The sequence below is a fragment of the Fringilla coelebs genome (genome assembly GCF_963513975.1).
Source record: "Fringilla coelebs genome assembly, chromosome: 10".
In the NCBI taxonomy this organism is placed as follows: domain Eukaryota; kingdom Metazoa; phylum Chordata; class Aves; order Passeriformes; family Fringillidae; genus Fringilla; species Fringilla coelebs.
The window spans coordinates 22,553,171-22,567,181 of record NC_140036.1 but is presented as its reverse complement, the minus strand read 5'-3'; the positions used below and the strand labels follow the sequence as shown (position 1 = coordinate 22,567,181).

Here is a 14,011-nt window from a genome sequence, read left to right as displayed (position 1 = left end):
CTCTTTACATCAAAGCACCACGTTGGCCAAATGACCTTTTACAGAAATTATATTAATTGCATTAAACCTTACACTTTCTGGGGAGGTGGAAGAAAAAAGCTTTTTTATACAACACAAATACAGCAAGTTCAAAAGGACACTTGGGGCTGTTTGTTAAAAGTCAAACCACCCAGGATGATTTTAACTGCATTTCCTCTTTGTTCTTTTAATTATCAAAGGTCTGTAAGGCAGTAACTTACAGCAAAGCTGGATTTTCCTAGACACAGATCCCTCTGAACTGGAATTCTGGAGCAGGGAAAGAAAGGGAATTCACTCCCAGTTGATGCTGAGCAGAGGTTTGCTGCTGGTCTGGGCTCCCTGCTGCAGTTTGGAAGAAAGGAGTGTGGCAGGAGAAGTTGAATGTACAGTGGAAAGCTGTTAAATTCTATTCTGCAAGCTGCAAGACCCTTCTAAAACATCTGACAAAGGGTACTTGACCTTAGAGACTCCTCCTGTGCTTCTCACCACAAACCTGATCATACAGAAACCCCAATTTATGCAGTTAATACCCCTGGTGTGCCACCTTCCAGCTTGGCCATATAAAACCACATTTGGAGACAAAATTCCACCTGCAGACAAGAAAACTTACATTGAATTAAAAAGAATAAATAAAACAATCCTAAAAATAGCAGCACAAGAGAAGTTCTTTTATTCTGTTATTTCTTCATAGTAAAAATTTTTAAAAAACCAAATCAAGGTATTTTCAAGAAGTTTTAATGTCAACTTTACAGAATATTCCTTAGTAAATGATGTCTTGAGCAGAACTTAAAACACCTCTTGATCTTCTTGGTTCTGAACCAAAGGTGGAGACAGAACTGAGTTTTCCATGTTCACTTCAATGCCAGAACCTGCTGTTTGTCCTCCAGCACTGCTTGCTCAGCATCCACTTGGCTTTCCTCCCAGTCCCTTAAAAGAAACACACCCCAGTGATTTCCAGTGCCTCCAATTCCCCAAGTTCTCTGCTTTAAGCCCTGCTGACACATGTTCACATATGTTGAACTAAAAGGCACAAAAAAAAAAAGCTTTTACTGGAGATGTTGGCAGTACAAGCTACTGTAATTCAGCTTTTCCCTCAGTTTTTGTCACAAATCTCTGAATCAGCTCTAATCACACAGCATGGAGTTCCCCTCAGTGCTCCTCTGACTCCTGCTGGGTAGGAGATCCCAGTAAAAAACCAGTGAGACACAGAACTTTAGGAACTTCCTTTTTTCCAGTCATCTCCTCAGTGTCCAAGGCAAAATAACAAATACAGTCACAACTCAAGAATGCAGATTATTTTAAGAGATTCACCTCTAGTAAATAAATCTCAGTGTTAATGCACTGAAAAACCCACAATCCCCAAATTCATCATGTGGAGTCTAAACAACAAAATCAATCCCTCAGTTCTGACTCTGAGCTGCCTGAGAAGGGGCTTAGAACACCAAGACACCACACAGCTCATGCTGACTTTAATTGGGCTTTACCTGCTAATTACAAGAGAGTTGGGGCTGGTTTTATTTCAGTTCTGACATGGTTGGCATCTTGAATAATCTAAAATGTCATAAAAACACAGACAGCAAGTTGAACTTACCCAAAAATATCAAATGTGTTGTGGTCTTTCAGCTCCAGGGTGTTCTGGAAATCTGCATTTCCAGAGATGATCTCCACATCTCTGCTGGAGGAGGTTCCATCTTCACAGGCCAAGCTGGAAGGACTTTCAGGGCCTGAAATATGAACAAATATGAACAAAAGGCAAATATGAACAAAAAGATGCAGTATCTCCACTACCAGCTTGAAAAAAATTCAAAATGTTGACAAAAACTTGGCATTAAAAGTCTCAAACCAACTCTAGCTAATGAAAAATATCACTACAAATTAAGATTGTACTTTCCAATATATTTGTAACTTCTTTATTAACACCTATAAATTCACCACCTCATACTTCAGAAGTATCCTTCAAAAAAGAAATACATGATTTAAGTATTCTGCACAATGCCACAAATTTTCTGTGAGGGAGACACGGAATGATTGCAGAAAGCTCTAAAGTTTGGTTCCTTTTTTTTTTTTTAATTTAAACTAACATGAATAAAATATAGACCCTTTCCAATATTTTCCTGGGTTTCAAAATTGACAGCTTTGATTTCTGCACACAGCATTATTTAAATTAAAATGTCAACCTGGTTGCCTATGATGTGAGAAATAATGCAGAGCTACATTTCTTGGGATAGAGACAGTTGAAATTGAGAAAGGTAACACAAAAGTGCAGATGCAGTTATTACTTGTGTGCCTGTTTCTTAGAGTTCATATAATCAGACTTGCTTCTGTAGCAGAAGAAATCTTTTATTAGATCACTCCCAAATTGTACCAGAGACTACCAACACACACAAATACAGAAACTTCTTCTGGAGGGTTTATTCTCTGAATAGTCAAGCTAAGAGGGGAGTAAAAGGGCAGCAGCAGAAGCAGAAAATAAGCAAAATAAAAAGAATTTTTGGTGATAGCTGAAAAGAGGTAATTTTTAACTCCAAAGCCTATTAAAAAAAACATTAAAATACAAATACACAAAAACCAACTAAAATAAAAAGCCTATTAAAAAAAAAACACAACAAAATATAAATACAGAAATGAAGATATAGAAATGAGAAACTCAGGGTCTCCATTTTCCACAATTAAAATTAACCTAATTAGGAGCTCAGAACTGTGGCTGTCCCTACCTGACCATGGGACCCATGTTGCCATCAGATGAGAAAGTTGATTTTCAGCCTGGAGAGCATTTGCAGCTCTGTTCAGCTGACTTTCCAGGACACCTTGAACTACAGAGCCATCAGCATTTTCACTCAGGCTCCTCTCAGAAAGCCACTGCTCATCTCCTGAAATCCAACATTATAAGAGGAAATTATTTTCAGGTTTTGTGTTAATATGCATTTACTCTTCTTTTTATTTTGCTGCATTTCATGTGTGAATTAAAGAAGCCAGGTAACAAATTTTTTACAGATATGTAACAGACTAAAACACTGATTTCAAGTGATATATTTAATGATTAATGATGTTCACTTTTTCACCATGAAAAGCAAGAGGAACCTCATGGAACTCTATTCTCAGGGGATATTTATATAAATAATTACATTTATATTATAATATATTATATAATATGTATTATACATAACACATACTGTAATATATATCATCACATACAGTTTAAAATCATAATTATAAAGATTAAATTTATAGCACTAGATTGCCTCGAAGTAGGGAGCTTATTTTATCCTTGCCCAGCACCACTCATGGGGCATGACTGTCACCCTGAAGTGACTCCTAAAGCAAGCTGGATGGAAGGGAACTGAAAAAAGATCTCCTCAGGAAGTTTACAGGAGCTCAGTGATCTTCTCCCAGCCTTTGGTTCAATACTCTCCTCCTGCACCGCATTTATTTCAAGATCACTGCAGACAATCAGTTTTTCTATAGGAGTACAACAAAATGATGAAAATAGCAATAGTTTTGATGAATATTAATTATAACCTGCAAAGCCACTATATTTTCTTCATGAACTTAAAATACAAAATCTCCATTAAAGCTAAAGAAAGGCAATGGTGGAAATTTATTAAAACTTCCTTAAAAGCATTAGAAGGTTTGAAATCCATCCTACCAGGCTATGAATGATTCTTGTAAGTTGCCTTTCTTTGTTACAGGTATTTATCAGAGTACTCACACAGCCCATCAAAGCAAATTGTGATAGCCCAGAGAATGGGACATAATTTAATGACCTTTAATTATTTTTCAGACCACTGTAGTTGACTACCCCAACCTATATGAGAATGATAAACTGAACACATTTACATATTTTCAACAAAGAACTTCTCACATTTACCTTGAGAAATTTCTTTAGGAGAAACAGGATTTCTGTTGAGAGGAAAAAGTAAAAACTATTAAGTTTCAGCTGAGGAAGTTAAATGGAAAGAAGACTTCCCCATTTTACCCATTTTTCTTTTAAGGGGTTGGTTCTGTGTTGTTCTGGTCTGCAAATGCTGAGCTTTGACAGAGGAAGGGAAAAGACCAGAAGGATACAAAAAGCAAACCAGGTCACAGTTAATCCAATAAATGTTGGGAGATCAGAAGAATTGCAGATGTATCAGTTATTGCTTTTGTCTGGAATTACAAGGTTAGTTAAGAGTGCACAGCACTGATCCATGGTAAAACCTGTATGTGAGTTCCTGCTCCTGCTGAGGTAAGAGCTCAGCAAAGAGAATTTTACTAAAATTCAGGACAGGCAAGTGCAAAGAAATGCACCTTAGCCATCTGGGTTAGGATTTCAAAGTGATGCCTCTCTAATTACAGGCAATTAATATTCCTTAATGGCTTTGAAACACTGTACACATAATAACTCAGATCTAACTGCCTGCAAAGAAAAGCCCCCATTTCTTGGGAGCTATCACAAATTTGGGATTATTTCCTTTCCTTTCCCACAATCTCTGCATTTCTGATACCTTCCACCCTCCAGTGGGCCAGTTTTTCTTTGCTTATTCATCCCCACATCTCCAGTTTCCTCCACTGAAGAATCTGAAGATTCTTCCAAGTCCTTGCTCTGAGACTGAATAAAGAACAAAAATAAAAAATAAAATAAAAATTTTTAAAATAAAGGAAAAAAAATTAAGAGTGCTGAAAAGCTGCCAAACTTTATTTGTGTATAAATCTCATACAGTGCAGGTCCCTGAGTGCAACAGAAAAAAAAATACAGGGAGCTTTTGGAACTATCAGTTTTCTACATTTGTATGGCAAACAAACAATGCTCCAGTATTTTTCCTTATTGGAAATTATTGAACTGTTACTACTTTAAACATTTAACAGATCTAAACTTGAACAAATCAGTTCATTGTTGAGACTCATCAAGTCCTTTATCAGTACTCACATCATCAAGGAACTCAATTTTCAAAGAGGACTCTGCATTTTCAGAAACAGCCTTGGATTCTGCAGCTCTATAAATAGATGCCCAGTATTTCTTCACCTCTTCATCTGTGAAATATAAATAATTTCATGCATTTCAGTTTTTCCTGTTCAAAACACACTCAAAAATGCAACATTTTTATTCGTTATGGAAAACCTGCAAATTTCTCCTTTTATTATTGCTGCTTTTAGCAAACTGGTTAAGAGCAGAAATGCTCAGCAATCATAGAAAAAATCTCAAGGAAAAGGTATTTTAGATTGAATAAACAAATCTGTTACACCTGTTAACTCTTCAATGTCATCATCATCATCATCATCTCCTTGTCCTCCTCCTTCAGCCCCAGCCTGCTGAACACTCAGGCCTTGCACAGGCCTTGAATCTTTCTTGCAACTTGCAAAAAATTGATCAACTGGAGTTCTGAAACAGGAAAAAAAATTAAAATCAATCTTAAAAAGTCAGATTTTTAAAAAAAGGAAAAACCTTACCAGCCAATTTACTGCAGCAGCATTAACTAACTCCTCCTAATTTCATTGAAGTGACTTTGCTTCTCAAGAACTCATAAAACAACTTTGTAATGTCCACAAAAGAATCCTGAAAATTGCTTTTCTCTAAAAATCTCCTGTAGCAAATGCCCCAAAATCAAGTAGCCAAATACCATTAGTCTTCAAATTCTACAATAAACTGAGAGCAAAGAGAATCCCTCTAAATACCTCCTCTGCAGGAATTCTGAACTATCAAGCCATCAAGTCTGGTTATAATCATTATTTTATTAAAATAAAGCCCCCTGTACACACTCCCCTTGACTCTTGATAGCATATCTAATATTTTTAAAGTGTCAGCTGTATTTTTGTTAATTAGGTATTTCTGAATTCTTTCATTAGGAGCAGCAAATTCAACAATACCTTCTGTATTTCTTCAGCAGGAGTTTCTCCATGTAGCTCAGACCATCCCTCTGGAATTCCACGTGGAAGGGTTCCTTCAGAGCACTAAAATTGGTCTGTACCTCACATATCCCCACAGTTGCTGTCAGAATTAATAAAAAAAAAATACAGCTTTTTAGGCTTATAAATGTTCTCTTTACCTACATTATTCTTGAATGAACATCACATTGAGTCTGTGCTTAGTTCAGTCTTTGCATAACTCCAAAATTTAAGTGGCCAGCAATATTATATTTACAGAACACAGGCAGTAATGGGGGCAGCCCTAAGAACTCAATTCTTACAGATTACACACTGGAGTCATAGAAAGAGTGGGGGGATGGAAATCCATGACTCCACAGATCAAAATCCCACAGAAAAGAAGAAAAAAAGGAAAAAAAAAATCAGTTTAATATAATTTTGTACAAAAAGCCACAGAGAAAAACCACCATCCATGAACTAGAGGAACAAGACACAGATTGGATTTGCAGAAATCCAATCAGACCAGAGGAATTTTCCATATTTTTCCATGCATACTTCAGCTGATTGCAGCTTTTCATTGGGACAAAGAAATATTAAGAGCCTGTGGAAGGCAAGCAGAAAATGTACTTGGATAGAACACACAAAATCCTGAGCCCTGCACATTCCTTGCCTCAGCTTAAAACTGGTTTTATGTTTGAGCACTGCAGATCATGCTGAAGTGCCACGTGAGACACAAAGCCATGGGAGGGTACAGGGACATGGGCTGGACATCCTGGCCACTGCCAGAGAGCATTGCAAAAACTGAGCTAAACACTCTGAATATCATTTAAAAAAACCTTCAGAGATTGTTATTAATAAAGGCACACTGAGAAAGAATAAAATTGGTTTTCTTAGCTTCATAATATCTGCCTTCATTAATCCAACTCCCCCAAATGGCTCCTATTGTATTTAAAATCATAAATCAGAACAAACCATACCTGATGGGACCTCACTGGCACACAGACCTCCTCCAGGATCTCTTTCACCTTTTCTCCACTGAAGCAAAGCTTCCTGGAAAGACTTTGCAGATGCCTTCTCATCAAAGGCACCCCCCAGCAGCAATCCTTTGTCCTGCTTTTCAGGGCTTGCACTGGCTGATGCTGAGGCTGGTTCCTAAATCAGTTCCAAAACATTACTGATAAAGCATTTCTAAGGAGCAGCAACATTTTTAGTGTCAGCTGTGGAACTGCAGCACTCACTTTTCTGGGCTCAGCTGAGCTACCTGGTAATCAAGATCACTCCCATTTTATGTGATCTTGCTCACAATTAACTGCAAAGATTTATCAAGAGCTAAATAAGAAAGACAAAGAAGTTTTTATTACCAGACACACAATACCCCTACTTTTAAAGGTTTCTGGTATCAGAGCAGTGGCCATGGACACCCACATCCCATGTTTTGGATATAAAGCCATGGACACCACATCCCATGTACAAGGGGATTAAATGAGGCATTTAATGCAGCATGTCTCATATAAAGAAATTTATGAGCTATGTGCTTTACTAATGAAGAGCTGCTTATTGAAGCTTCCCAGTGGACAGGGGAACATCTGGAGAGGTCAGCAAGAGAAAAATGGCCATTTAAGGGGCTAACTGGGATAGCCATTAATACAGCAGTCCAGGGAAGTCCAAACTGTAATTGATGAGATTGATTGAAAACAGCTACAAAAGGAGAAAAACAGTCCTACACCGGGACTTTCAACCCAGTGGTTTATCAACCTTCATTAGAACAAAGAAAATTACTGTGGAAGGTTTTTATTACTGACTCTTGGATGATTATCAAGCAAAACCACAAAATAATTTATGTATTTAGGGGAAAAAATCCTTTGTCTACACATTCTCCAAGTGAGTGACCTGTTCTTACCACAGCAAAGCAGCAAAGGTACAGGCAGAAAGATGAGTCAAACACACTCAGGATATTTTCCCAACCCTTCTTTCCACCTGCCCTATGCTTTAACTGATCTGCACATCCCATGGCACTTGTTACTCGCAAAAGCAATAAACGTTGGCTGTTAAAGGTGTCAGTGTCTGCACGTCCAGAGCATCCCCGATCCTCTCACTGCAGTGCGGGCTGAGCACGGCGCAAAGTTCACTGTGTGAACAGGGGATCAGCAGGGAACAACTCGAACGACTGGCAGTTCACTTCCCCGCAGCAGCACGGATTTCCAGCCCCGTTATTGCTCCGGCTGGATCCCGGCCAGCGCGGTATCCCCCGGGACGTGGGAGACGTCCATCCCCCCAGGATGCGGGAGCGCTCCGGGAGGCGGGAGATGTTCCCCTGTTCCCCCCCGGGATGCGGGAGATGTTCCCCTGTTCCCCCCCCCGGGCTGCGGGAGCGCTCCGGGAGGCGGGAGATGTTCCCCTATTCTCTCCCTGGGATGCGGGAGATGTTCCCCTATTCTCCCCCCGGGATGCGGGAGATGTTCCCCTGTTCCCCCCGGGATGCGGGAGCGCTCCGGGAGGCGCGGCGGCTGCGGCGTCCCGCGGGGGCGCAGCGCCCTCGGGCGGCCATCCCCGGCACTGCAGCCGCCGCCGCGCTCCGGGCCCGGCCGGGATCGCTCCGGGGCCGGGATCGCTCCCTAAAAACCGCTGGAAAAAAACAAAACACCCACGATCTCCGCTGCTGGAAGTGTGCGAAGGGCTTGTTTCGTGAGCGAGAATGAAATTGGGAGCACGGAAGCAAAGTGCCCGCGGTTTTGTTGGCAAGTTCTCTTAAATTCCAAATCCGCACATTATTTTTCCCCAAAGGAAAAGCGTTACAAAGACACGCACAAAATATCAGTTCCTTTTGAGGGTTAGCAGCTCCAATTGGTTTAATAAAAATGGAAAAAAAAAAATCATATTGTGTATTACAGGGTGTGGAGGGGGATCTCTCTAAGAGAGATTATACTTCTTTAGAATAAAAATGCTATTTTCTTATTCAACAGTGGAAATTCACATCAATTATTTTAAAATCGAGATGTATGAGGATACACCACACTTTGGAGGCTGGATTTCCTATTTATTATTACTTTCCTATTTCCTACTTGTTAAAGGCAAAAATACCCTTAATTAAGTAGAAATCACCTCATACTTGATAATAGAAATTTCCACTCTACCACAGCCAACAAGGTGCCAGCTTGGAAATCAGTCAGAATTCAACACATGCCCTGGGCTTTACGTAAGGATTTTAAATTACACAATATTCATGGACCACTTAATTTTGGCCCCTTTGCCTTCAACCATACATCTTACTTTAATCACAGAGAAGTGTTCTTTAGTTAGAATGAGATCAGCCTCCTTCAGCCATGGCCACATGCTGGGCAAGTTAATAAAAACACAATTTAAATAAATTCTTTAACTGTTACCAGTTAAAGAAGTGGTCACAGTTCTGACAACAGTACCATTTAATCTGTTTCCTTGCATTCAGGGAGATCAGTGTGTAAAATTTCTCTTTACTTTGCAGGCACTAAGTAATTATCAGAGAGAAAAAGAAATATATGTGTGTCTACATACTGACACAAAAAAACCTCTACACACATTAAATTGAGAGGACTTTTCAAACCCTTTACTTACCAGCAGCCCACCCTTAATTTCAGGTGGTCCATAGGCCACTCCCCTCACTCCCAAATTTTCATGAGCTACATTTCCTCTTTTAGGCTTAACTGGTTTTTTCACTGGCTCTGAAACAAAACAATCAAAAAACCTGAACTAATCCAGTGTTCCACTCTCTGATTTCTTCAGTGTTTAATTGCAGCAACCTCTATGAAGCAATGATCTATCAGAAGTTTAAGTTTTATTTGGTTAAGAAAGATGTCTTTACCTTGAACGTGTTTGAGTAGTTGAATCTTCACTTTTTGTGGAGAAACCTAGAGGAAAGAATATTTCCAAATATCTGTATAAGGTTCTAATGCTAATGAATAAACAGTAAGTTTTACAAAATGAAAATGATTTTAGGGAAATAGGGCATGCTTTTAAAGAGAAAATTCCATGTATTGCTCATGACAGCCATGAAGCCCAGAACTAGTTCTCCTCCTCAGACATGAAAAATTGTCCACCTGGCCCTTCCATGATCTAACATCCCAATAATTCATAATTTTCAGCATTTTTGCTGCTCAGTTTTTCCCTGCAGAGTTCACCCTGCAGCCTCACTACCCCTCACTCATCCCTTATTTTAATTTTGCTGTTTTTAAAATTCTGCCCCATTCATCTCCTCAGCCACCCCAGCTGAAACCTGAAGTCTTTGAAGCAGCAACAGCTCCAAGTTCCTTGTCTCAGAGAAGGGGGAAGGGATAGAGGTGGGTAAAGAAAACCTTTTCATTCTGATCCTCTCCTCCCACAGACAAAGAGGCAATTTTATTGAGTTGTCATTTTCTGCCAGTTTAAAAATAATTGCCACAGACTATTCCAAAAGAAGGTAAGTACTCCCTTTGTACATACTGAAAAGAAAACAAATTTTTCAAAGATTTAGCAGGAAAGTTCTACATCCTTTCTTTTAGGTCTGAGCAAAGATGTGATAGAGCAAGAGTCAATATAACTGAGTTAAAGACTTTAACTGTGGTGTATTTTATCTGGGAAGGCAGAGAATTTGCACTCAAGGCTTCACCCAAAGCCTTTCAGGATTTCAGATCCATCCTGGGCACCAGCCAGCCAAAGGACAGGCTCCTGATAAGCTCCACCACTACCAGTGCCACTCTTACAGGATTAAATCTGTAGGAGCAGGGCTAATTTGCTGTTTATTGCAACTAAAACCCCAACAGATCACCCAACAAAACCTGATGTTCCTCCAGCACAAATGGAATCAGAAGCTTGGCATGGAAAAATAAGCAGTCAGGAATTTTACTCTGATGGGGCTTAACCTTTTGGTTTTACAGTATTTGAAGTTTTCCTGCTCTGCAGCATAAATCCAGTTCTAAATCTTGTTTTACTTTAAATAGCTTTACTCACAAATATGGTTTCCTACCTTCTTCCTGTCCTCATTATTTTGTGCCACAGCTCGGGTTTGGGGGGTCCTTGGTCCTGCCTGCCCAGATTTCCAATGATAAGCACCTAACTTCCTACAAACCAAGGCAAGAAATTAGTTCAAAATTCAGCCTTCTGCAAGGAAGAGAAACATAAAATTTTTCCTTTAGCCTGTTAAATAGGAAGAAAATATCACAAAAATAAAATTCTTTTCTATAGGACAATCAATCCCCCAAAGCACAAATATTCCCTTCCATTGAAAGCTGCTGCAAGTCTCCTTTAAAACAGCAAATACAACAAATGTGTGAGAAAGTGCTTATTTTTAAACCATTAAATTGGTCCAAGTTCTTAAACTTAAAAAGAAAAATCTTATCAATTCTCAAAGGTTGGTTTCAGAAGAATAAAAACAAAAGTACGTTTTGTGTGAGCCTTCATTGTCCCAATTTACTGCAGGACTTCATCCAGCGCTGCTAAAAATGCAGGAACTCTCAGATCCTTTCCAGCCCAAACCCCTCCATGACTGCAGGGGTGCAAATGCCAAAGCCTCCTGTCCTTACAGCTCAGCACTGCAGCCCTATCAGGGGCTGCAGGTACAAGAACAAAACAAAAACACCATGGAGACAAAAGTGCCACACATCACCTGGAAAACACTGCCCCAGCAGCTCAGGGCAATGCTCACAGAGCTGCCAACAGCTCAGCAGCACCAAGGGATCCAAATCCAAGGCATTTGCATTCCCAGGGACAAACAGCAGGCAGAAACTCAAGGAAAAGGAAGCAGGTGTTGCAGGAATTTGCCAACACTCAGAGTGGCTCAGATTTCAACCTCACCCCAGCATTTGCCTCATTACACTGTGCCTGGTTCCAACCCTGTTTGCCATCATGCAGGAGAGGCCTCCCTGGGAGGCCACACAAATGTAAAAGGAGGTCAAAAATAACAACAGCATCCTCTGCAGAAACATCAGAAATAAACTAGGGTGCAGGAGAAACTACTCTGTCTCCTGCTTGAAAACGAAGGGGACAAATCCAGCCAGACAGGGGAAAAAGGAAAACAGATCAAATATCGTATGGGAGTTTCAAATTAAAGTCATAAGGAAGCAAGTTTAAGGTTGGGACAAAAGATTGGACAGAGACTGAATGTAATCGTGAATTCCAAACTTTACAAGAGATCCCATATGGGGAGTTGGATGTGTGGAGGAAGCATCTCTTTGAATTCCTTTTTTTCCAGAGAGAAACTGAACTTACCTCCTCTCTTCTTTTTCTCTGCTCATGTTTGACTGCAGCTGAAATAATCTTCTCTCCATCTCTTTGTTTTCTGTTTCTAACTGAGCTTTCTCCAACTGCAATTCCTTGACAGTTCTAGAGGAAATAGTGAAATATTTGTTAGAATTCACCTGGAAGTCAGTAAGATGCCTGAAGAAGTTTAAAGCAGAAAAACAGAAGCTGGAAAATTTGTCATTAGAGTCATGTCCCTCCTTTATCTCCCAGCAGGACTGAAAACAGCTCTGGAAAATTTAGGACAGGTCAAGCGCAAATTCCAACAATAAACTGATACAACTGTGTCTGTACTCAGAAAGGTTTGGGGTATAATTATATTAAAATAAACAATCCACTGATTTCTTTAGTATGCTTGTATTATCCAGTGGATACACAGGGTTGCTTATAAAACCTATAATTTAATCAGGAAGTAGATTAAAGCCTGAGAAAAGAAAGGCTTGTGGATAAAAGCATAGAGAAAATGCTAGAAAAGAAACATATCATGATTCTTCTTGCTCTTGAATTCTTTTATTTAATGTTGCATTAAAGCTTATTAAAAATTATGAAAACATATCTCAATCCCAATCAGACTGAATGCACTTACTTTGTTTTTAATCTCACTGAGGTTCCAGCTTTTGAGCCTGGAAGAATTACAAAATCGTTGACATTCATGATGTCCAGTATAACTTCTCCTGAAAAAAGAGAATTTCAATGATTTAGAGTTAGGAACCTGTTGAAATAGGAATTTGATTGAAATTAAAACAGTAAAAAACTCATTACCCTTCCAAAAACATTCATATATAGAGGGAAATGGAGCACAAAACTTGTTTATATGAAGTGCCAATAAAATCCTAGAGCAACTGAAAATTAAATTTAACTGGGGAAAAAAAACCCCTTTTTTATTACATTTATGATACCAGGGAAAAGATTTCCTTGGCTGTTTCATTTGGGCAATTCCCTAAAGTTCATGTGCAAGTAGATTAATATTAACTAAAACACAGCTTTCTTGAACCAAACCCATGGAAAGAACCAAGGAGGAGAAAATTGTACCAATGGCTATGAAGTGAAACCATCTCACCTGATTTGGGAAGATAAATTCCTTCTGTCACAGACAAATTGATATAGAGGAACACAATAACTCACAGAGCAGAGTTAATCCCTCCTCTCAAGACTTCAGTGGTATTTTGAATACTTTTTTTTTTTTTTATTAATCCAGGTTGTTAAATAAAATACTCTTCCAAAAAGCAAATTCATACAGCAAGGGCTTTAAATTGAACATCCAGAGCCTTGCTGGGCTGGAATGTTTGTGGGATAACTGCAGCTCAGTGCAAAACTGGGCATTTCCTGCTGCTGCTGCTAGAAAAAAATGGAAAAAGAATGGAATAATGGCTAATGGAAAAAGAAACAAAAGTTGACAGTGCAGAGACTTACAGCTGCCAGGGTGCTTGGAAACTCTTCTGCAGCTTGTGGATCTCGGCTTCCTGGGGAGAGCAGGACCTAGGAAATGATAAGGATTGGAAATATCCCAAATGCAAAACTTCCAGTTCACAGGTAAACCTGAAATTCAGCATTAATACAGATAAAATGTGCCCAAAAATCTCCACCCATGGGGCCAAACACCTCAATGGCATGTGGAAGTTAAAACACCTGGTGCCACAGAGCCCAAATTGCAACATTTCAGTGCTGACAAAGCATCAGATTTGTGCACAAAACATATTTCTTATCGTGTCAGAAAACTCAAGCACTCAATTCTAACATAATTTCAAAACAGCTATTCCTTTATCACTTTCCAAGCTAAAAGAAGATTTTATTAATTTTGAACAGAAGAAAGTTTTTCTCTTGGCTAACGTGAGCTGGCAGGACCAGCACAGCTGGACAGGAGGAGGTCACACATTGGATTTGAGGGGCCCAAAGGCTATTT

The 14,011-nt window shown here is 39.3% G+C and overlaps 1 protein-coding gene across 1 annotated transcript; it reads right to left on the bottom strand.

Annotated features, from left to right (window-relative positions):
• Positions 1–869: 869 nt before the first annotated feature.
• Positions 870–12,762, bottom strand: ZBBX (zinc finger B-box domain containing; the record flags this gene model as incomplete). Its single annotated transcript, XM_084212279.1, has 16 exons — positions 870–945; positions 1,610–1,742; positions 2,733–2,888; positions 3,081–3,115; positions 3,321–3,477; positions 3,887–3,918; positions 4,452–4,606; positions 4,925–5,028; positions 5,241–5,377; positions 5,863–5,983; positions 6,837–7,011; positions 9,451–9,557; positions 9,698–9,743; positions 10,838–10,931; positions 12,079–12,192; positions 12,695–12,762. The coding sequence occupies 16 exons, from the start codon at positions 12,760–12,762 to the stop codon at positions 870–872; spliced, it is 1,710 nt and encodes a 569-aa protein (XP_084068405.1).
• Positions 12,763–14,011: the final 1,249 nt, after the last annotated feature.